Source organism: Harpia harpyja, chromosome 17 (genome assembly GCF_026419915.1).
Source record: "Harpia harpyja isolate bHarHar1 chromosome 17, bHarHar1 primary haplotype, whole genome shotgun sequence".
Classification (NCBI taxonomy): domain Eukaryota; kingdom Metazoa; phylum Chordata; class Aves; order Accipitriformes; family Accipitridae; genus Harpia; species Harpia harpyja.
In genome coordinates this window covers 3528008-3553179 of record NC_068956.1, presented here as the reverse complement: position 1 = coordinate 3553179, position 25172 = coordinate 3528008, and the positions used below count along the sequence as shown (strand labels likewise).

The 25172-nt window shown below is 37.8% G+C and overlaps 1 protein-coding gene across 1 annotated transcript in view; it reads right to left on the bottom strand.

Moving 5' to 3' along the window:
- The window catches only part of ACER3 (alkaline ceramidase 3), a 60493-nt gene that overhangs the window by 26216 nt on the left and 9105 nt on the right, over positions 1–25172 (bottom strand). Inside the window, exons 2-4 of the mRNA XM_052812663.1 lie at positions 12363–12473; positions 4199–4251; positions 48–100 (exon numbers count right to left, since the gene is read on the bottom strand). Of these exons, the coding sequence (XP_052668623.1) occupies positions 48–100; positions 4199–4251; positions 12363–12473 (217 nt within the window). The remainder of the gene's footprint in view (positions 1–47; positions 101–4198; positions 4252–12362; positions 12474–25172) is intronic.

Here is a 25172-nt window from a genome sequence, read left to right as displayed (position 1 = left end):
TTACTATTTCATAAATATTCAGAGAAAAACATTTAACAAATACTTACAGGCAGTAGACAAACACACAACAACTGTATATCATTGGCAGTTCATCCAACAGCTACAAAAAGCAGAGACATCAGAACATGAAAACTAGTTTTAACTCACACGCTTCTGTAAGTTAATCAAGGAGAGATTAAGTCTTAAGAAAACAGAAGATTTTAAGTCATTTGGCTATCCACCTTCTTGACTGTACTTCAGTATGCAGCAGTGTCAAATCCTATTCAACTACTGAAAGTCTGTTGCATTAATAAGTTTATTACTCTGAATCTTTTGAATATTACGTTTCACAAAAAGCCCACACCTTCAAAGAATCATGCGATTTTTGCTGTTCATACCTCTTTAAACATTTATACGAATTAGTTTTGTAAAGTCAGATTGACTAAAACCACCCCATTTATAGCCTGCTCAATACAGCCAGTAGCATTTCTTCCTTCTGTACAAACCTCACAGAGAAACTCAAATAAATTTTTTCCATAACATAAAATAGAACTTTAGCCCATTAGTAAGTACCTTGCGATGTGCTTGCATGTTTACTTCCTAAGTTTGGAAATTTCTTACATTGTTGTAATTCAGACACAGGTTTTTTTGGTTGGTTGGTTTGTTTGTTTTGGGGTTCTTGTTTGTTTGGTTTTTTTTTTCCCAAATTATTACTGCCATATAATATTTAATTGTCTTAAATAATTTTTATACTTTAGGAGAAGACTGGCATGTTACAACTAAAACAGTTATTTCTCCAGGAACTTGCCACCTTAATGGAGATGGAATTAAAATAGTAATCACAAGAGGGGTGATTTCTCAAAAACAGGTAACGCTCAAAATTGCCATTTAATTATCATTAAAGGGAAAAAAAATAAAAATCATAGCACCGTTTTCTTCTAAAACTTTTCTCAAAGAACATTAACAAATTTCTGCTCATAAATATATAGTTAAACTTACCTCCTCTTATGAAGGACTGAAAATCATGAAAATGCAAAAGTATACAAATGGATCAATGAAGATCCACGGCCTCTGATTTCTAATATGTTAAGCAAACCTTAATAGTTAGGCATCTTAGAATTGTTACACCAGGTTTGACTCTTTCCTAAGAAAAAAAAGAACTGGATGCAAACAAGATTTTGACCTTTTCCCACCATCGCTCTGAAAGTTGTTGATGGCCATGCCTGTACAGAAATTACCTTCCAACTACTGGTACAACATACTTAACAAGTTCACAACCATGTTTTTCCGAATAATGAGACACATTAAGAGCAATAGCAGCTTACACAAACCCTTTTATAAAGCCAGCCTAACTCTGCTTGGTTTGGGAGAATTTTTCTAACTGCACTGGCAAAAAATTTCTTTCTGTTTTGAAATTTCATACTGGGAAAAAAAGTGATCTGGTTCTTTACAGAAGGAGAGATGTATTATCCTGAGTGTGAACTATTAGCTTTTTGTGGTTTTGGTCATAGAAACTTCAGGAAATGTTTCACAATACTGCTAAACAGATCTACTGACTAGCTGCCACTGAAAGGGCAGGTCTTGCTTCTTCACCGAGACTCCCACTATTTCTCTCGAGTGAGGCAGTCATGCTCGTCTGACCCACAGCGAGCCAGTTCCAACAGCTGATCCAGCACACAGCTAACCCTGCAGAAAAAGGTTTAAATCCCTGAATCCGTGCATTATAGGGTCAGGGACCACAATGGGTAGCACAAAGAAAGTATCAGGAACATAGATAGCAGCTGAAGCTAACAGGCATGTTAGGTGGCACCTTGCCATTACACAGTTTACCTTTGCTGTGATGCCTTAGAGAGGAAAAAATAGAAGCAATAGCTGAATTCAGCTTTATACTAATAGTTATTTCTAAGTTCAGTGATATGCTTTACCAAGTCTGATAGGAATGAGCTGCAGGATTAATTCATGCAGCTCTTTAAAAGCATGAGTCATTTAAGGCCTCATAAAATAAAAAGGAGGGGGCGGAGAATAGGAAATACAACATAGCAAGATTTTTCAAATTTGGACAGCTGATTACTCTGAAGTTCATATGCTGGCAGCATCTCAGGGACATAATGGTAACATCAAAGAGCCTCTCAAAAGATCGTAGTTAGAATTTGCTTGCAGAAGACAATGGCTTCTGTATCCAAAGGAATTAATGCTTCCCAAAATACTGTCAACAGCATGTCTGAACATGTCTGAACAATGAAGAAACATGGATAGAAGAGAACTTGGTGAGCTGATTTCGCTGGTTAACTAAGCATTTGGATTCTTGAGGAATGCACAATCAAGCAGATTCCCATAAAAATAAGAGAAAAAGAAAGGTGATCGCTTCAAAAGTATTCTAAACTGCTTTCAAGAACAGAAGCTTTCACATTTATCTTAATTAAGCAATCTGAATTAACCATTTACAGTATTAAGACTGTGAAACAAATGTACAAAAAAAAAAAAATCTCTTCGAACAGCTATCAATGCTGACTTTTAATCAGAATGAGAGATAAAGTGAACAAGAAAAGCTTATTTACTGGTTGAAATGCTTCCTCTATGGTGATTTGTGAGCTAGCCATCAAAGTAATTATGGGCCACTTGCAGATCTCACTTGGCTGCCAAAATAATAAATGTACTTTCTCTGCCTCACACAAAGCCTTTTACACCAGTCAGAAATAGCCTCTACATGGAAAAAAAAACCAAAACAAAAAACAAACAAACAAACAAAAAAACCAACCAACCAACCAAACCCCATATAAGAATGTTTTAAGCCTGGATCATTTTAATGATCTGGGTTTCAGGGTGGCCTTGCTCACCTCTGCATCAGTGTAAGGAAGAGGATTTGAAACACTGGCAGGGTTAGGAACAAGAAGCTGAGGGAAGAGAGATGAAAAGGTGGAAATTCAAGGCAGTTTCGCCACTGAAGAGAATATAGGTAAATCACACCCCAGTTTGGGAGGGAGTGGTGAAACGGATCTAGAAACCACCTTTTACATGCCAAGAAAAGCACCAAATATTCTGACATGGTGGCAAAAGTATGCTCCATGGAGGCTGACAGTCTCCAGCACATGCCAGAGATATAAAACAGAGCATTATGGAGGCAAACATCACTATGGATTGTAATTCAGTTCAAGATTAAGACACGTAACTTTTGGTATCCACATATGCAGGGTCTCAGGTCCCATTATGATCAGCAGAAATCCAGGACTCAATTCCGTTGCCACAGCATAGGCATCTAATGCCACCTGAGATGCTCTGTCATCTCCAGTACACCCACCCAAGACTGGCAGATGTGACAAGGGGGTCTAAGAGAGCTGCACCTTTGTGGGGTGGCAGCTGGAGGCCAGATAGAACACACACAAGGTCTAAAATGACACTAAACACCTATATTCAGACAAACAAATATTATTCAAGACTGCCAATGGAGTCTGGAGAAAGATTCAGCCCAGCTGACTGGCTCTCTAAACTCCACTGACTTAACTGTATTTCCATTGACTACGGTGGGAGCACAGACTTCCAGCATACACTTTCAAATGTAGGTTTCTTAATTTTGAACTGAATCCCACTTCACCCTGACTTTGATTCAAAGACTTCCTTAATCTTCTCAGGCCTAAAACAGGACAAGACTCCTTGTGTCCCTTTTGAAAATGGGAAATACCAGGACCAAATCCTTATGGCTCAGTGATTTATAACAGAATGCCTTCTACTTGAGAATAAAAGAGAGAAAGGAAGACTCCAATATTGCTACTCAGAAGATACTGACTTCATTATTAATGCTACAGGTACATCTAGATAAATAAAAACCAATAGAAAACATTAGGATGAAAAAAAAGGATACAATAAACATCTCTAGTCTATACTGCTTGCTATTAAGCCAAAGCTGTAGGAATTTTAAAATAACAACTCTAGTAAAAAGATAGTATGATTTCCCAAAGGATAAAGTGTCTTCTATCAATGTAAACAATTGATTATAGCCCTTATTTTAGATGCAAGTATATATTCCTGTATATCTATCAGTGGAAAATATCTAATAAACAAGACCTGCGCTACTCTCTTGCTGAGAGCAGGAGTCATGTGCAATGATAATTAAGGTACATTAACTCATGTTATATAAGTTTCATCTAGTCAAGAAATGGCAATATGACTATATAGCGTCGTACACACATAAAATCATTTACAGCTACTTATCAATACTCACCTGCATTTCATACTTCAGGGTCATGTGGAAGCACCAAGATCCCAATCCCACAGCTGAAAACAAATCAAAACTATGGTTAACATAAAAGCCTGCATGTAAAACTTTCAGGTACATTAACTTAAATGCATGAACTTTACTGGGAAAAAAAATTAGAACATCAGCATCCCATTTCAGGGACAAACCCCCAATTTTCCACAGCCTGCTACTTTACACTTTAGTCATCAGTGATGTCTCTGAATTTATGGTTGTTTGGAGGGTGGGTGTCTCCTTTCCCTCCTCTCAATACTGTCTCCTATGAACTGGTATAATCTCAACGAGGACAGGAGTTGAGGGAACCAAGAATGAATGGAACATTATCATTCTATTTCTCTTTTTTTTTCTAAGTACATTAAGATTTAGCTGTCTCAATCCTTCTATAATGCAAAGCATCATTCAACTGGTAATACTCCTGAAAGCCTGTGATATTTCTGCTTATTGTCCAGGTTTATAAGGTAAATTTTACAAGGACCTTCTTGTCAGCTCTAGAAGCAGAAATGAATTGCTACTAGAACTCAGAACTAGAAATTCAGGGTAAACAAACAAAACCCACGCAGTATGGATTTGTTTTGTGAAACACGATCACCATTTCCGAGCCTTATTCTTGGAAGCTCAGCCTTCTGTGCAATGATTTTTATTTTTTTTTAATACTTTATTTTTAAACTCTGAATTTACTTCTGAAATTAATTTATGAGTTAGATACTTTGTTTATACACAGCTTTTTCAGTTAGACAAGGACAATGTTTCTTGGAAGTTAGATTTCACTGTTTAGAGCAAAGCTGGTAGAGTATTTAATGTATCATTCATTACTTTGAAATGTTATCAGTTAAACACTCTCATTAAACACCAGCTCATTTTTATTTTGCCAGAACAAGTACATTAATGCAAAGTCTTGTCTTCCTTCAAGACATGATGTTTTACTTTAGACTCTAGTTTCAGCGAAAGCTAAGTAATTTGCACTCAAGCCTTGACTACTGGGTAGTGCTGCTGTGCTTTGCTGCAAGAGCATAACCTTTTCTACACACAACAGCTAGATTTCATTGGTGCATAAACAGACCTTTATCTAACAAACCGCACATTTTGTAAAGGATTCCCAAGACAATTGATACACCTGTCTGGAGATGTTTCTTTAGATGCTATTAAGCTAGAATTGTGATTATTACATGTACTCAGTGAAATGAAATACCTAAGAATGTAACTTTACTGAAACATAAAACTGTAATACAGCTACATTTAAAAACTTATTGCCAAATACTTTAATGTCATTAATTCTCTGGGAAAATTAAGCATGGCTGTCTACCAAAACATAAACAACTATATGCACTTCTGTAAGTTCTGATTAAATTGTTTTGCTTCTGAAAAATCTTTCCAAACAATAAGCAATAACTGTTTTTCCACCTTCATTGAGATTTTAATGAGAAACTCTCATAGCCATTTTTCTACATATACAGAATATATCACAATTAATGTTCATTCTGAAGAAAAAAAAAACATTAAGATCGTCATTAAAACAGTACCATCCATTATCCTGGCTGTCACTGTGATTTCAGTATCTTCATGATACAAACTCTTACATTTGTAACAAGTGTAATTTTCAAATACAGGTAAAATCATTGCATAAGAATTTTCAACTGATTTTAAATTAACAAAATATGTTGTTAGAGTTGGTTTTGTTGTTGTTTTTTAGGGGGGTTGGTTTTTTTTGTTAATGTTAGCAAGGTTAAAAAAATCTCAACAATCAGCTACTGAACTCCTCCCCTTCCTCCTATATGATTAGAAGTAGTTATTTCTAGATTATTTTTCCTTTCCAGTCTTTGCAAAAATCAAGAATGCTGCAGATATTAGTGTTTCAGGTCATTAATCCTGCGACTACAATTAATTTCTAAAAATAATAAAAAAACCTCTTGCTTCTGTGTAATGATCACACTTGGGGTTTCTTTGATTATGAAATTTTACTATGCATTGGAGAACAATGCTTAGCTATATTGTGTAGGAATAAAATAGTTATCTGAAACAAGAAAAGTTTACAGGGACTCATCATATGGTTCTTCCTAGAATAAAAACCTCTACTGGAAATGGCAGTAATATTGCTTGCTGCAATCTTGACAGAGCTCATGAACACGGTCAAGTCTGTTTGGTATTTGAGTGCACTCAGCAGATAACCCAGGATGTTACATGACTAGAAATTACATGACTAGATTATTCGTCAGATGACACTATCCCTCTCAAGACTGCATAGACACATTTTCTCAAACACTACTGTGGTAACTGTACACAATAGCATCTTTTTGAAGAGATGGTTTAAATGAAGACTAAAGAACAAAACACGATTCTTTATGTATCCCATTTATACCTGCTTATTGCAAAGGCATAACTTAAAAAGGTATGTTTTACATTGCAGAGGGATAACTTTAAAATGTTTTACATCTAGAGATTGAATGAGCCAAGAACCAAGTTTCTCATTTGCTGCCTTTGGCATACGTTATATCTTAACACAGAATTGTGCAAAAAGCTTCATGAATCTGTTCAAAAAGGAGGAAGAAGGAAACTGCATTAAGAGATAATGAACTGAACTGTAGCAGCTGAAGCATATGTCACATACTCCGCTTCACTAACATCTCTATATAACTGGCAAACTTCAGCAGAAGGGAACTAATATCTAATACTGCACTCACTGGGTCAAGAGCTGTGCTAGTTGGAGTTGCTGTCTTGTGGCTTAATGCAGGGTTAGTGTTTGGTGCTGAAAACATTGCAAAGTAAAAAGAGGAAACACCTATCACATGCCAAGGATTGCAAGGAAATCTTTATTTCCTCTGCTATGCCCAGAGCACACTACCTTTTTGTCACGCTTGAAAGTCTAACTTGTAAACTTACAAGGGGCTTGACATGTTATTTGTCTCCAGTAAATAGCGGGTTAGTATTTAAGCTCAAGTATCTTCGCATGTAGCTTCTACCTGCAGTTCTACAGGAATGCAGCTATCTTTAGATATACTTCTCATCACATAACTTCAGGATCAAGACATTTCTAAGGAATATTGACTTTACAAAAACTATCACTGCAATGGGATGTTCTACCAGCTTTGTACTTTCCCAAATATGACTGAACACAATCACTGCGATTACACCAATTTTCAATAGAAGCAACTTTCCCATACAGCCATTGACAAAGTGAGCAATAGACTTGCTTCTTATCTTGTAAGCAAGGGTTACAGTTTTAATTTTAGGTGTTTACTTTTGCAAAGGAGCTGAACTCACTAAAAGCTGCATATCGGTTGGGAAGTTTTAACACCATCTGAAGCAATACCATTTCCTCTCTAACTACTGTAACTCACTTTTCATAGATACTACAAGTCACTCAGCATTTTTACATCAACAAACCTCTCAAGTTACAGGGGATATACATAAATTATGTATTAAGCACAAAATACACATTAAGTCACAATATTATGAGATCAGAACAGCACTTAAAAAGACTGGAAATGCAAAGTCAGGTTAGCTGCTATATGTAGACTAACATGGTCTTTTTTGTCCTGCAGCAAACAGAATGTGTAGTTACTGCCAGTTGATAAAACAGTTGTGTTAGTGATGATGTAAAAGCAATGCATCTGCAAACTTTACTTCATACACAGTTATTTCACTGTGCTTCAACACTGTCAAAGACTTCAAGGCAATATCCATGCTAGAAATATCCAATTATACACGAGATCCAGCTCCATATATGAACCACATATACTCTCAGGATTTGAACCCTAGAGGGATACAAATACCCCCTACAAATTTTTCAATAGTTTCAGGAAGAATCACATAATCAGTGGTAATTTATTTCAATATAAGACTATCCATCAGCATTCAAAATTCTTATCAAAAGACTAAAGCCTTTATAGAAAAAGCAGTGTATTATGATTTCATAGATGCAGTTTGAATTTAAACTGTACAAGCACTGTATGAAAACTTTCTAAAGGAAGGATGCTACAGATGCAAACACCATTCTTTAGGTATCTACACATGAACTAGTTGTCAAAGCTTCCACTAAAGAGAATGGCATTATAAAGAGTAATTCAGCTGGCCAAATATAAGGGGATATTTTAAGATGAGCCAAATGATTCTCTAGGCTTTACTGAATGCAATGGGAGACAGACCACTCTGCACAGGTAGACACACATGTTTAGGTGTTTGAATCTGGAGCCAAATTCCACCTATGATTTTTTACAATGATAGAACTAAACCAAAAATAGACAACAACATACTGCATCGTAAACAGCCAAAGAATAAAACAAGATGAAAAAGTAGAATTAAATGAACAATTTTTATTGAATTACTTTCTTTTGTAATGGTTTCCCTCCACAGCGTAAGAGACAGGAGAGGCCTTAGTTACTCCAAGGGTACAGCTCTACAAGTAAACTCAAGCATGGGACTGCTCCCAGACACTATAATGCAACCATCTGCAATAGTGAATTGTTAGAACGGTCTGTGGCGTGAATCTGGCCTGTTCCAACTAGCACTTTCCCCGAGCAGCTCCCAGGCACAGCCTAGCAGCCAGAAGAGTCCAGGACCCGTGCCCAGCAGGGAATTTGTATGCGGTCACCTTGTTTCAGAGGTTAAGACGAACAGACATGGGCTGTTCCACACTACTTGGCTTCAGCACTCAGGAATGTTCCCGAGCACATTTGATTTACTAACGTCGACATGGCCTAAGCACCTTCTGTACGGCTGTTAGATAAGAATAAGAGAATTAACTTTGACTGAAGGGCTTCTAACAACTATTTTCACAGATACAGAGTTTCACTGGAAATGAATTTCAGTAAGGTGTTTACGAGTTCCTGTGGCCATGTCTAAGGTAGAAAACTTCTTGCATCCTTTTTCTCCCTCCACTTTGGCACAGCTTGAATGACTGAGTCCTATTAAACAGGCCAAAGAAATACACAACAGAACAATCCTTCCAAATTTCAAGTAAAGCATCTAATAAAGTATATAACTCCATTGACTGTTTTTTCTTATCTTCTCAGGTCCAAAACAGTTACACTCTCTTTTTATTTATTTTTATATATATATATATACACACACACACATATATATATTTTTTTAATTTTTTTCAAAATGAGACCCTTCTAGAATATGAACCATTTGGGAATCATAGTTTCCCAGGATGCATGAGGAAATGACATATGGTAGAACCTTATACAATACCACAGCATCATAAGGAACCATGCAAAAACAACTGCTTATTCTTCGAGGCAGTGACAGTCTGATGATTTGTTCCACCTACTTCATGAGATGCAACATGCTAAAGCACTTGCTTAAGATTATTCTTCTTAATTTATAGGTTGATGAAATAGTTCTCTGAAGGTTAAAAATCATATCCAGTTCTTATTGAGTTCATTAACAACATCCCCTTGGAGCTGAAAAGCAGCAGAAATAAGGGCTGAGAACAGCAGGCTGTATCTCAAAGTATGTGCTGAAAAGTGCAACTCAGTCTCGGCACCAGTACGAACAAGAAATTCATTTGAACAGTTATTTAGAAATCCCCTTTCTTGTCCTGCCAACTTTGGATCTTAGCATATATGTGAAATGAACAGTGTTTCCCTAATTCAAAATGCATTTGGTTCAAAGAGGAAATAAATGTCAACAACAGAAATTGTGGGGTATAAAATGAAGCACTGAATGCAGCATGGTAAAACACAAAGGAACTGACAATCAGCTAAATATCTGGAAGTATCCAAAAGAAACAGCTGATTTGGATCAAAATAACGTCTAGAAACAACACTTCTTATGTTCTGAAATGCTAACAGATTTAATTTTCATGTCCGCTTTGACAACTGTCTTTTAACATCTTGTAAAATCTCAGTAATGATTCAAAGTTGTTAAAACCTCACTAAAGTGCCCTCCCTTCCACCCCCACCTTCAGAGCAGAATTGTTAAAGAATTTCTACTTTAACGAAACAACGCTTAGACACTACTAGCTAGTTAGAAGCTCTGCTGTATGGTCTTTAATGAAGCATGGTGCCTGAAGTGAAATCAGAAGTTTGTGTTAAATTCACTATCCCTTTACAAATTAAGTCTATGCTTGTCTGTTACAAATTAAGTAAGTAGAGTGAAATCTGTTAATAAATAAAATAAAATTCCCTGTAAAGGGAAAGAATTCTCTCTGGTACTTCCTTACAAAAAAATTTCTATACACTTACTCTACCTCCACTTCAGTATGCTTCTCATTCAGACACATGCACAGAAAGAATGCCAATGTTCCTGGCACATTTCAACTATATTTAAAATTCTGTTTATCTTCTCATTTGCTGCTTTTATTCTGTAGTAGAACAAATGTTAAGAGGTTTGTGATTCCAAACCATCCTGTTCCTGTTTTTCAGTGAGAAACTATAAAGCCTTCTATATTCCTTTACGTCTTTCAATTCAGCGATACCAATACTGAAGCAGAGACAAAACAGAAGAGAAACATTTTTGGGAGTGACCTTTAATGTTAGGTTCCAACATACGAGATAAAAATCAAGCCATGCAACCATTTATCACTTCAGACAGGAGTCAAAGGCGTCCCAGTCACAGATGAGCAGAGCCCAGCTGGAACTCAGGACTGCCCTCCAGCACTGCTGTCAAATACGCAGGCTAACCTCCCCTTCGTGAACACCCAGAGCAGTATAAAACTGAAGTCCATGGTATTTATTGTGATCAAAGACAGAATTTTTTTTTTCTTTTTTTTTTTTTAAACATTTTAAACATTAAACAGTATATGAGAAATGCCCACTCAGGGCAGTCTTGCTGTGACAGCCTGACACTCTGGTCAGATAGTGGCACACAGTGAAGTGTCACTGACAGAGGTAGCCACAAGTTACAGTCAAGACTGAGTCTCAAACACAGAGGGGTTTTTTTTGTTTGGGTGGGGGGGTTTTTGTGTGTGTGTGGTGGTTTTGGTTTTTTTTGTTAGAAAGAATGGCAGTATAGGATACTTTGATTCAGGAACACGTGAAGAATCAGCTTCAGCAAATGCTTCCACACTGTTTCTTTCTTTGTCTTTTTAAAAGGAAATCTGACCTTCAAGAATTCCTTCTACCAAACTATTTTATACTGAGACAAAAATGAGTAATTACTCAAAACCATAAAATGCCTACAAATGGCTATTTGGAAAGTGTTCAGACAACATTCAATGCTGTACATTGGTGCTGCTTATCTTTCACATGTATCAGCAAAGCTGACGTAACTGAAAAATCACGAAGTTGTACCCAGTATATGTTACAGTTTAATTGGCATCAAGAATACATTTAGCATATGGATATGTGGTTTTCAACAATGTTTGTAAATACAGAAGTATGCCAATCTTAAAAGTAACAAATAAACCGATCTCTTACCACTGAGAAGACTGGGAAAGATAGCCTCCACAGAGATAGGAGCTATAGCAAACATAGAAATCCCATGAAACACAGAAATTCTGTGAAATCTACTTTGAGACCAAACTGCCAAACCTGAACCATCTTCAAACATCTTCTTTTCTCATAAGGAACATGACTTTTAGTTGCATAATTAATGTTTTAAAGGAAGTTGGTTCTTTTCCAGATTTTGCTATTGTAGAAAAAACAGACCGCCCTTAAGTTCACCTATGGACAAATGTCACATTGTTCTTCCGTCCCTGCAAAACTCCCCAGATATGATGGCAGTTAGGTCATTGGGTGATATATGCCAAAGAGGAACTGAAAACAAATTCAAACTCATGAAAGAATGCTTTTCCAGTTCCTTCAAGATCTTGGCTATTTCTTGTATTACTGCTCCATACAAATGTCACAAAAATATGAAATAGTGTGAAACTGTTTGGAAGTAGGACACACAAGACATCTTCTGTAAATCATCATAAAAGGACGTGGTAAGCTAAGATGCGCTGAGCAGGACTTAAAGCCAGAAAAGGATCACTTTAAAATCTCATAAAGTTATTTAATGAATTCTAACTTCATGTCCTTCCAACAAATACCAATTTTCTGTAAATACTAACAAGTGTAACAAATTGAGGTTTACATTTCATACACATAGTATTTGGATTTAACTACTTGGTTTATTAATATTTGGATATTGTTCATTGCACATCTAAGCTCCCTTTATAATGAAAGAGCAAATTAAGTTTTACACATACCTGTAAGACACAAATATGCAGCTAAATACCGTTTTTCAAGGCCATCTTTATAGGTCTGAATCGCACCATAGATTGGAGGTAGAATGAAAATCAGGTTACTCACTGTGTTCCCTGTAGGACAGAAACCAAAAGCAGAGATTTAGAAGTGGGTACTATGCACTTTAAATAAATGAAGCTGCATTCACTCATTAAAGACAGGTTCAACAGTTTTCACCCAGAAAACTACACCTTTTCAGAAGTTGTCTTCTGCTTTCACACATAATACAAAGTTGAATTTTGGTACAACACAGTTAACTACGTGAAGGCTAAGAACATTTTAACTCTTTTGTCTTTTTTCGCATGTATGGATAGTAATAAAATACTAATTTAAATAAAAAGTTTGACTTAGATGGTTGTTGTGGTTTAACCCCAGCTGGCAGCTAAGCCCCATGCAGCAGCTCACTCACTCCTCCCCAGTGGGATGGGGGAGAGAATCAAAGGGTAAAAGTGAGAAAACTCATGGGTTGAGCTAAAGACAGTTTAACAGGGAAAGCAAAAGCTGTGCACACAAGCAAAGCAAAACCAGGAATCCATTCCCCACTTCCCATGGGCAGGCAGGAGTTCAGCCATCTCCAGGACAGCAGGGCTCCATCACGCCTAACGGGGACTTGGGAAGACAAACGCCATCACTCCCAACGTCCCCCCTTCCTTCTTCTTCTTCCCCCAGATTTATCTGCCGAGCATGACGTCCTACGGTCTGGAATATCCCTTGGGTCAGTCGGGGTCAGCTGTCCCGGCTGTGTCCCCTCCAACTCCTTGTGCCCCCCCAGCCTCCTCGCTGGTGGGGTGGGGGGAGAAGCAGCAAAGCCCTTGGCTCTGGGTAAGCCCTGCTCAGCAGGAACGAAAACATCCCTGTGTTATCAGCACTGTTTTCAGCCCAAATCCAAACCATAGCCCCATACCAGCTACTGGGAAGAAAATTAACTCTATCCCAGCCAAAACCAGCACAATGGTGCTTACCATCTTGGCAGGAGGCAGAAAAATAGGGTTCACAGCTCATGAATTAAAACCCAATTCCTTAAGGAGATAATAAGCCCCAAACAGTTCAAGCCTGGTATTTTAAAAGAGCCGTTTGTTTTTTTCTTTTCTTAAACCTATTCTTGGAACTCTCTCTTCCACACTCCCTTCACATACTTTAAGGTCACCAAGTGACTCATTCCCAAATGAAAGCAGTTCAATCTTTACTATTAGTGTGCTGGTCACTGCGCACACAAAGAAACAGCTGGATGAGATGCTGTATCTCAATGCTGATCACAATGTGAGACCAAAGACTGTAAGAGGGTACAATAAGGAAAAGCAAAGAGTCAGAAGCCACTACTGATCAGCATGATAGGTAACTGTCAAAGCTTATCAAGAGCCTGAACTTCAGCAGGACACTGCTGCTCTCCATCCCTGCTGCTGAAGCTGGGATGCGACGCAAAGAAATAACACGTGTTGCAGAGATTGGAGAAAGCAAGAACAAGCCAGGAGCCCAGCTCTCATACCAGGGGGCATGAAGACTCCTCCAGCACTGGGGAAGATCAAGGAACCTTTCTTTCATTTTCTTTAAGACTACTATTCCAGTCTGATTTAGATGGGGTTTTTGAAACTGTCCTGGCCTATGGAAAAGTACAATGAAATACTGAGAAGTTAAAGTGAAGCATAAGGAAATGGTACATTTCTCAGCAGAAGGGATGCAGATTCAGCTTTTTAGCCTAACCACAAACCATAATTTTGAGAATAAAGGTTAAGTAAAGGGAATAAAGTGACATGCAATTTGGGAAAAAGAGCAAATCTATTAAAAAAAAGCAGAATGTTGCTTACACAAATTAAAATGCACTTTCACATGACATCAGTTAAATATATATAAAATTGAAACTCTAACTGCCAAACATCTCAATGAAATGTACAATGTATGAGGCTATGGAAAGGCCAAAAACCCCCTACTTCCAGCTTTTTTATTCAGCAGAAAATCTCAGAAGAGTTTCACTTTCTAAAACAAAGAACAAGACTGAGCAGGCCATGTCTAAATCACTCCCCTAATTCAAGCACCGAGTTTTCAAGAGTCTTACTTCCCAAGATCCATCCCAAAGAAAAGTGAAAACTACCAAACTATGATCATACGAAGTATTACAGCACCTCTAGGAACAAAAATCCATACTTTACACATTTACAGAAAATTCAAACCCAGATGGAAAAATGGTTAGTTCTGAACATGTGAAGCAGAAGTGTACCTAGCTAACTTTAACAAGTTAGCTCTTCTAAATTCTCATAAAGTAGATTCAAATCTCAGTTTGAGACAGCCTTCTTGACCAGGTAAAAATCGCATCTCATTTTTATGAGACCTTTTTTAAATCACTTCCTTATTGATTTAACATCATCTCCTGCACAACCATGAATTTCACCAAGTTATAACAAGCAAAAGAGAGATGTGCCAGAGATCTTACTCTTCTAGTCAGCTCTGTAGTAAGTTGCTCCATGTAAAAGAAGCCCAGCTGAAATCAAAACAGCTCTGCAAAGACATACAAGTTTATACCAATATAAAAGGCCTTTTTCATGCTTAAATTCTTTGGGGAATCATTAACCTTTTACCACATTCCCACAGTGTTTCAATGGGCAGTGATTCATTTTCAGTGGAGACCAGGTTTGGAAGAAATCCACTAAAACTCAGTATTGTGTGGTACACTGACCATTACCACGTCCTCCCACAAATCATGCGAAGACATCATCCAGCCTTGAAAAGAAGAGTAAAGGCTATGTAATCTGGATAGTGAATCTTCTGCTTTCCAAAGCGGTTCTCAACTATGCCCATTTTCAAAAGAAGTTATTAGACATTATATAAATATCACTGTTCAAGGTCGATTTGTTATGAAAGTGTCAAAAACCTGGCAAAAATTCAAATATGAAAATGCCGAACAAAAGAAATACCATGATGTTTATCCATAACTGGGAAGGCACATGACTTCAGAAGAGATTTGCAGTAGGATATCAAACTTCAGATGGATGTAAGAATGCAGAAAAGAGATTCTTCTGCAGGAAAGTAAAGGTTTCGACACTTCCTGTAAAGCTATAATTATGTTAAATTTTTGAAAATTTATGACCGTTTAATCTAGGACCATCTTGCTGAGAGAGGAAATACCATAGACCTAATCTAGCTGTAAATTCCTGCCGCTCCTTCTCTGCACTTTTTGGCCTACATTTTTCAGAACATTTATAGCACAGATTAGGCAAGCCTATGTGCAAAACATACTTATTGAAAGCTGTGCAAATTTTTTAAAAAGGGAAATGGGGGCGGGGGAACAATGAAGTCCTCTGGCGTGCTGCTAGCAAAATTACTTCTTTCAAGAACAAAAACTACAAGGCCTCTTTCAAACCCAAGGTCCCTAGGAGTCCGTATTTCATAAAAGTCTAGCTAGTCTTTACAGGATTATCCTCACACAGAATAGCTTATAAATCCATTAAAAGGGATTTTTATTAATTCCATCAAAAAAAACAGCAGTGGGATATGCACAGAGATTAGCAAACAATACCAAGAAAGACGAAAAAAGGTGACACAACTACAGACCCATAACTCTCAAGTTAATTAACAAACAAGGAAGTGAAACGAGTTTTGAGGGAAATAGATATGGAAGTTGAAAATGGGAAAAAAGTTGAACTGTCAAGAAACCTAATCTTTTTCTTTTTCACCAGATTTTCTTTTTTTAAAAAAAGGAAAAATATCATGCAACAGACCTCCTTGGAAAAACCAGAGATTGGAGAATTTGCAACTAAGGCACGAGGCAGAAGGCATGGAAAAATAATTTAAAAAGAGATTATTGGTTATGCCTCTAAGAAGTATAGTATATCAGAAATTAGATGGATGCACGTGGATGGACCTGGGCTTAACTCTGTACAGCATTCTTGCAGTATTTCAGTACTGAATCCAGTATTTCAGTATTGGATTCCTTGAATGCTGGTCCAGGGAGTGATCTAATTTTTCTTTAGTGACCAAAGACTGCTTCTCAGCATTTTATCTTCAGCACGTCTGTCAACAGAAAGGAGGACAAGATTATCAGAGGAAGAAATGAATCAACTCACGGACTGAAATGACAGAACAGGATTAAATAAGATGGCCAAGAACATGCCTTCCAATGCGAGTATGAATCCTTACTCCAAATGTAGGATTAATCTATTTGAAGAGGCAGAAAAGTGAATTAAGATTGCATGGTGACTGACTATAAGCCATCACCGTAGGCACCAAACCCCCTATGTTTATTTCCAGTAGAGGCAGGGAAAACAGTAATGTCTTCGTGCAAGCCAATAGTAGAATACGCTGTTCTCCAGTTATCGATAAAAGAAAAGCGAAAGCACATCAGGTGCAGAGAAGCATCACTCAGATGGAAGTGATAAATGGGAGCTTACAATTGCTTAGCTCACCTAGCCTAACGAAACAACGGCTGGATGGAATAAAACTGCACTCTGTAAATACACCATGGGTAAATGCCAAGGAAAGGATGCTATTTGAACTGAAGGGTAATACTGACAAAAGAATAAATAAACTAAACCTAAATCAATGCAGGCTAGAATTAAGAGGAAACCTTCCCACTGAAGAGGAGGTATTAACAACTGCTTCCAACAGAAATGGGCAACATGATGAACCTACCTGCTTTCACGGTGAAGCTCAGTAGGCTCAAAAGCCAGATTACATTATGTGGTGGCCTATCACAGGAGTAAAACAGACCATGTCCACAAAGACTATACATGGTACTAGGTAAAGTGCTAAATTAATGTCTAAACATAATAAATGCAGACTGACTGACCTTACAAATTTTCATAAAAGTCTTTCAAGACTGTTTTAATGCAAACCATCGTTTCAAAATACTGTTTTATTTATTGAAAGAATGCCATATGGTACCAGAACAAAATCAAATTTATGCAAAACATCATTTCAACAGGCCTCTGTCTACAGGAAGGACAGCTGTATGAGTGTTAAACCACATCTGCACCCTGTTCTGCAAATACAACAGCAAAACCTGACAAGTCTTTTTTACGATGCATGTACATTCAGAGTTATCTTCAGGTCCTAAAAAATATCCATATTATCATAAATACACAAAGATCTGTACAAAGACTGACCACCTCAAAGACAAAAAAATATGAGCTTAAAGAGGAAATAGTATTTACAGGCAAACATGGGCATAATATACTGCTTACTGTTATACAGACAGCTTGGTACAGTTAGAGTACACAAATTTGAAGGACCTTACTTTCATAAAGTTTCCATTTCCCCAAATATGTAGTTAATTCTACATTAGAAAGTAATTTCTACAATAAATTTGTATGAGGAGTCAGAAGGGTAAAACAAGTAAAGTTGTAAATAAGTTGTAACAGAACATGGTCATAAAGAAATAATACACAGGATGTAAAAACATCAGAACACAACACTAGGATTTAGAATATAGGTGATGTTTTCAGTGAGGGAGGAAAAGCGCTATTATAAAAAAGAAGCAAAAATTGCCATCTTCAGCTTTTGACAAGGTGACCAATGTGATTCACACAGTGTTAAGAGATCCTTTTTCCTATGTTTGTACACAGAATGACTTCAAGATTTACCAATTGCAAGAATCTTTTCAAATGTTAAAATGCTCTTTCTGTCAAACAAATGAAGACTTTTCACTCTACTATGGTTTCAACAAGTCTCAAAAACACTAGAAATAGATGTTACCCTCAGAGAGCAAAGAAAATTTTTGCAGCTAAAAAAGTTGACTATACATAAAAAGCTCATTTAAAATCAGGACTAACAAACACAACATTCATTACAGGCTTTCAGCCTCCCCTTAAGGACAACTGCACCTCACTGTGAAAACAGGAGAAGGACAGTGGCTGCTATTTTCTAAAATAGATGCCTAAGTTGCAATAAAGTCAAAGTGTCCCTTTAAGTAAAACAAACAAGCAAACAAGCAAGCAAGTAAAGAAGATTTTGAGGCTGAAAACATCCGTTTCATTGTCTGGATATCACGGTGCTCTGCACAGTCAATTTTAGTGCACTTCCTGGATCATGTAGCTTTTTCTTTTTCCATCACTGCATGAAGAAAATAATTATAAAAGCAAAGCTTGTCAGATGGCATCATGCAGAATTGAATCATCCTTCTAGCTGTTTTCAGATATAAGGAATTCTGTCTCATGACTTTTGTTTCTGGAATCATCTCAAGCAGCTCTGGTGCGAACTACAGCTCATTCATTATTAGAGGGTTTACCAAATTTGAAGAAATTGCAAAGCAACGCAGTTCAGGCACATTTGAGAGCATAACCATCTACCATTAGGTACCCTCTCTTTTAAAGAAAGATTCTTCTCTTGGAAGGATCTCTAGGGATATGAAACCAAAGAGGAACACACACAGAGAATAACAGCAAAAGAAAGGCATAAGAAGGATAGTCCTGTGGCCCAGCAGCACCAGATAAGGTGAAACAATGAAAGACAGAAAGGTGCTTGGAAATTAGATTTGAACTGGAGGAGTAGGTAGCCTAACAGCTTAAAGACTGAGAAGGAATCTAGAGTATTTCCTTATAAGAATAAGAAACTCATTCAAATCTAATATGGGAGTCCTTGATAAGATACAAGAACTTCACCGCTCACCTATCACAGCACTGTAAGTGTCAACAGTTGAATTAATTTGAATAAAATCCAACAAGTTTCCATACAGTATATGCTATATATTATCAGTCAATAATAACTAAGCCAGAGCCAAGAGGAGGTTTCTATCACTGACATTTCAAAATACAGGCACTTTATGATTGTTCAGAAGACACAACTGCACAGAATCCGCTGTTTTGGTCACTAACTTCAATCTTGAGCTGTTTTCGCTTACGGCTTATCACCAGGAGGGCAGTATAACAATTAGATTTTCACTTCCACCAGCCATTTTTAATATCTTCCACTTCAAAGTCTACAATAACTGCACTTCAGAGTGTCAGGAAATGAAAACTCCTGTCTCCATTTGATATTTCAGAAGGACCTCAAGGGGAGAAAACCGAGTCATCCCAACGGGAATTTTGCCAATGTGTAATTACTAAACTCCCTACTTGCTAATGCGCATGAAGGATCAATATAAACTTCCCGTTACTCAGTAAAACACAACACAGCATTACTCCAGGCTGGAGCTCAGGACCAATGCTGACTTAAAATAAAAAATGGGGGTGGGGGGCTTTTAGAGTGTTTATTTTTAAGTGACAAGATCCATTTCTTACCTCCTGTAATTCTCCTTTCCAAATACTAAGCAAGCCTTGATTTTGTTTACCTGGACGTTAACTGAAGTTGCAACTTCAGCAATTCAGCTGCAACTTGTATTAGCCACCACATTTCTAATAACAAAACGGGAAAAACACTGAAGGAAACAATAGTGAAGCAATTACTGAACTGTATAAGCTATGTACAAAAGCTTCCCGAAGAACTATAAAAATGTGTACAGATAAATAACACTTCAAACTAATGGGTTATTAGACGGACTATTAGATCTCCCTAGGTATTTAAAATAAAAACAGAAATCTAAAGAGCAAGTTCATATAGATCATAGGAATCATAAAGTTAAAAGGTAGATAAAACACCATAGAAAAATGTGACAAAGTGAGTACATTACAAAGGAATGCTGCATTAATCTAGCTCTGTATAGATGTTGGCATACTATTATGAGAAAAACTATAAGGGACAAATGAGAGGGAGGGGTCAGATACAGCAACCAGGAGTACTACAAAGGAAAAGTAAGTTCTAAAAAAACCAACCAACCAACAACAAAAAGCACCAGCTACCTAAATCTTGGCCAGGCAGCAGCTACAAGAAAGCAATGTGGAATCCAACAGATTTACATGGGGGAAGGACTGAAAAAAAAAAAAAATTATTTGTATTACTAAAGAAGAGCATTCTGACCAGCACTAACAAATTGAAACAAGGAAAAGGAAGTTTAGGCAGAACATCTAGAAATCAAGTTTATTTGGCAGCAGCAACATATCCCAAAAGAAGCCACGAATCCTGGAACAGTTTCAAACAAGAGTGGACAACATGCTGCAAGATACATGACGAAAACAACACGCCATGGGCAAAAAAAGGAAGCGAACAAGGCAAGAACACAGCCTCCTCCTCAATGCTAGCACCAACACAGATGCATACCACTAGTGTGAGCACACTACGTTCCAGTCGGACATGTCTCAGCCCCAGCCACAACAGAGCGCTGCTTCCAGTAAGTCAAAGTGCTGGGACAAGGCCAAAAACAGTAAAGGCAGCACTGCTGCTGCAGCGCTGGTGGCCAGCTGGGAGGTTTTAATGTTTAAAGTCAGCGTGCAGGGCACTGCTGCTAGATCTTCTAGGCTGCTTCTCCCTTGCTGGGTCTCCATTTCTCCATGATATGTAAACGTACACTGATACCTTTCTGAACAAAAATTGCACAGGTGAACCATTTCAGTGATTTGCTGGATGGGGAGGGGTAATGAGGTAATTTTAGGAGGAAAAAAAGATTAATTACTAACAACACAATTTGATTTTTATTCCCAGTCCTCATTTATGAGCAGTTCCAACATGCTGTGTCAAGCGATTGGTTCTGATTTATGGCCTTACACACTTTATATTCCAGCTGCAGAATTCATTCCCTTGGCATTAATCATACTAGTTCAGCTAATATTTTTGTAGATGGTTTTACTCTGATTACAGTATTTCGTGCTGCATTTGTGTTCTTCAAAACAATCAAAAGGTAGAAGAAAAAGCTCTTGACATTCCTGACTAACAAAGCACACACAAGAAAGCTTAGTTCAAACCTGTAAAGTGTGGGTGTATTTTCTAATGCTCAAGCCTCTCTTTGGTATGCACGTCTTACAAAAGCACTTATTATTGAACTGCTTCTGAATTGCCCTAGGTTACAATTAAGCTATCCTTTTCTCTACCCTCACCTCTCTGCAAAGTGCTTTGCTACTGCGTAGTGAAGACACTAGAAAATTAGAACCGAACAGGAGACTGTACTAACGCTGACCTTGCTTCTTATGTGCATTATACTCAAAATGAGTGAAAGCTAATACTACATAAATCCAGATTTTAAAGCTCCACGTTTCTTCACACAAAACCAATACCCTTGCAATCCCAGAAATCCAACATTTGCATTCATAATGCAGATTTAAACTTAGATGGTGAAACATTCATTGCTGGGCTAAGAGGTTGCTGCTCTTCTCCCTCAAATCTAAAACATATTGGTTACCTATTTAGTCTCTGTTACAGCAGTGTCTGAGCAACCCCAGTCTTCTGTGCACTTATTCTTAATATCCTTGCAAGAAGAGGACAGGCTAGAAGAGTGTGCCTGAGTCACAAAGAAACCTGCATAAAACTGAAGCCAGGACTTTTTAAACACCAAAGTGTTCCTCTAGCCACTAGACCGTCCTTACCGGCCACAATAAAAATGAATGAGTTCACCACAATACCTCTTGTAAATAAAGCTTCAATGTACATCAGAGTAAGAACTGCGTACTTCCAAGAAACAACGTTTTTGTCACCAATTCTTATGTTTAGTGTAATGGAGTCCTCCTCCTCCTCCTCCTACTGGAATTCTTAAAGGCTATCACAAATGAAGAAGAAAGTACCTAAAGACCCAGAACTTGCATTGATGGGGTTTTTTTTGAGGAAGAATGACTGATTTTTTTTTTCAGAGGGTTCTGTCTTGAAGCCTTTCATGAGTGAAATCCAAGGTCTGCACGAAATGCGGATCCTCAGAACAGGGTTAATAGGGCAGATTACAAAATGTGGAGGACCAACTGTGAAGCTCAACAGATAATTATGAGAGCAATTGCAAGAAGAATATTCTGAGGTGACAGGCCAGAATAAAGATAGCTACAAGAGCTAAATCAAAAAGCCACGTTCCTCACTTTTGAAACCACTTTTGCTAATTATCTTACTGTGGCTCTATGTCTATCACACCTGTGACTCTTACAAGTGCAGGGCATTCTGAAGCATTAATAAACGGGTTTGGGGTTTTGAAGGGACCATTGCATGAAAAGTAACAGTATTTAAGGATGTAACAAAGTGCTAGGATCTATCCTTGGCCATTTTTTTGAGATTGCAGGAAGCAGCCTGGACAAATAAGATAGTCCACAGCTCCTTTACAGGACATTTTATTCCAAATCCAAGATATCCACAATTAACGGGACTACAAGGAATAAACTTGCATTACAATTAGCTGATATGCCATCCTGTTGTATTTTAATGTTGCTTTCCTAGAGCATGGGAAGCCTCATGGAAAAGAAAGCATCATTTCCCTGATAAACATGCACCTAAGATGATAGCAAGCAGACCAATTACTTTGAAGTACACCTGGAAGGATATTGCAAGTAAATTTAAAGTAAAAACAGTTGACATAGGCAGGTCATTTGAAATATCAATCTAGAAAGCTCACTAAAAGCAAATGCTTACAGCTGGAAAATGCAAAGTCTAAAGAGATTAGGCTGAGATGATGTAAAGTTAGAATATTACATGCAATAAGCTTGTTGCTGAAGGGCAGATTTGCTTCTATTATAGCCTTTACTGGAAAACAAAATGAAACATATTTTAAATGTTATTTTAAGACAGGTTGATGATGTCAGACTGGAAGGAAACAACTGAGAAGGGGAAGCTTACACTGCAGCCACTGCTAAAACTAAGCAGTGACCAATACAATGTTACAGCGATCATCCATTTAATTTTCATCATACTTAACTCCTTCCAACCTTTCTTCTTCTATGCTGGTGTCACCATCTTGGCTTCATGTTCAGTGTCTGCACCAACTCCTCTAAGCCTAAGAGCCTGTCCAGAGCAGAAAGCACAGCTTTTGGCAGCTGACAGTTTTGAGCTACCAGAATACATCCAGCCCAGCATCTGCCAGTCCTCATGACTATAAATAGAGATACCAACTTGAGGCACAGTAAGCTGTAGGTATCGTCTCAGAGGCTCTGGTAGGTCTCTTCCAGGCACTGTGCAGTGACATACAAGAGCTGAGCATTAGGGGAGCCCAGTATGCTCACTGGATGGTACATGGCAGAGAATAATGCGTGTCAGTGCTCTTTCCCAGATATTTGTAGCTTTAGTTTGAGTGGCCTTTCTTTGAAATCCAAATCCTCTTGCTTCTCTCCCTTTCTTACTATCAGTGTGGACTTCCCCGGGGTTGTCCAGAGTGATTAAGTCTCTCCTACTAATGACTCATGCCATTCCTTTGAATTTTGCCCTAGTTGGATGGTAGGAAATAAAAGGTGAGATGCTATGTGACAAATGTAAAACAGAGCATATGGGGATAATGAAACTAGTCAGCGACCACTGTCTGATTCAGATACACAGCAACCATTAAAACACTGATTGGTGACATTCCCCCTCTTATCAGCAGTACTAACAGAAAAATCCCATCTGTAACTAACTATCTTTTTTTGCAGGACTGCCTTAAATGAAAAATCCTAAGGCTACCTGGAACACGTGATAAAAGAAGAGCACCAGATCTCAGAAATTACTCGGACTCTTCTTCTTCACTCCTAAATACCCAACTTTATCTCTTTTACGTAGGCACTTCTTTTCTCTAAAGTCGTCATAAGCTTTTCCAGTTAATATGACAACCTCCAGCAAGAACTTTCAACAGTACCCAATTGATTCACTAACCCAAGACTCGAAGGTTGTTGCTCCTGATTCACAACCTCTAACTCCAACTCTATTCTTTAGTCACTGTCCAATTGTCATTTGAAGACAACTTTCTTGTTCTTGTTTGAAAAACAAAAAGAAAAAAATTGGTAATTGCCTATCTGCCCACAAACCTTGGCACAAGCTATTTATCTAGAGGGAAAGTGGAGCTGCTTCTCCACAAAGACAGTAAGATCAAAGTCCAAATCTTAAGTATCTCACAATCTAAGCCAAATACAGGAAGAGATATACACCACATTGAAGGTTCAAGCTTTAAAGACCGTCTTTTTGTTATAAATATAACTTAATATAATACCTACAAAGTAACAGTTCATAGGGTGGGTGGCAAGCATTTGGGCAGAAGTCAATTTTACCGAATAATAAACAGCCAGAAACTGAACACAAAATCAACCAAGTTCCCGGCACAAATGGTGGCTCAAAGACTGGCAGAGGAAACTTTCAGAGGACAGATTTGAGACAAATGTGGAAAAAGTACCATAAAGGACAAAAAGAAAAAAAGTTAATGCAAAAGCCATGTGGAAATCAGCATGGAAGAGTTCAAAGGCAGGAAAAAAAGTGAAGAGCTTGGAAGGGAATGCGTTTAAGAAAAGGAAATAGCTTTAAAATATTTATCTGCAGCCTATAGAACAGAGAAAGAAGAAAAGGACAAGAAAAATTAAATTGGGATGGACTCAAGAGTTTTAGCATTTGAGTACTGTGCCGATGTTAGACATTGTGCTGAAGACTGTATTCTGAGGGGCCTCATAGGAAGATAAAACTTGGGCCTTGAAAGATTTAACAGCCACCAAACCCCAAACCTCTGAGTGAAAAGCAACTGTGATATCACAGATCACAAAGCCATAGCAGTTTGTTTAAGTGAGCGAAAACAACATCTGCTCTATGATTTCACTACCACGGTGCACTTCTCTGCTGCTTTCCAAGGCATCTACACAATTCAATTGAGCTGATTCTTATTAGAGACCGCACTCACCAGCTCGAAAGAGACACAAGCGATACAAACTGGCAACGCTCATCTGGTTTTCACTCTGCTACTTGTAAAGAAAGCCATGAACTTCCACAGTGCTTCTGCTAGCTGCAGCTTTATGGAGGTGGCATTAAACTATACCCATTTGCAGAACCCG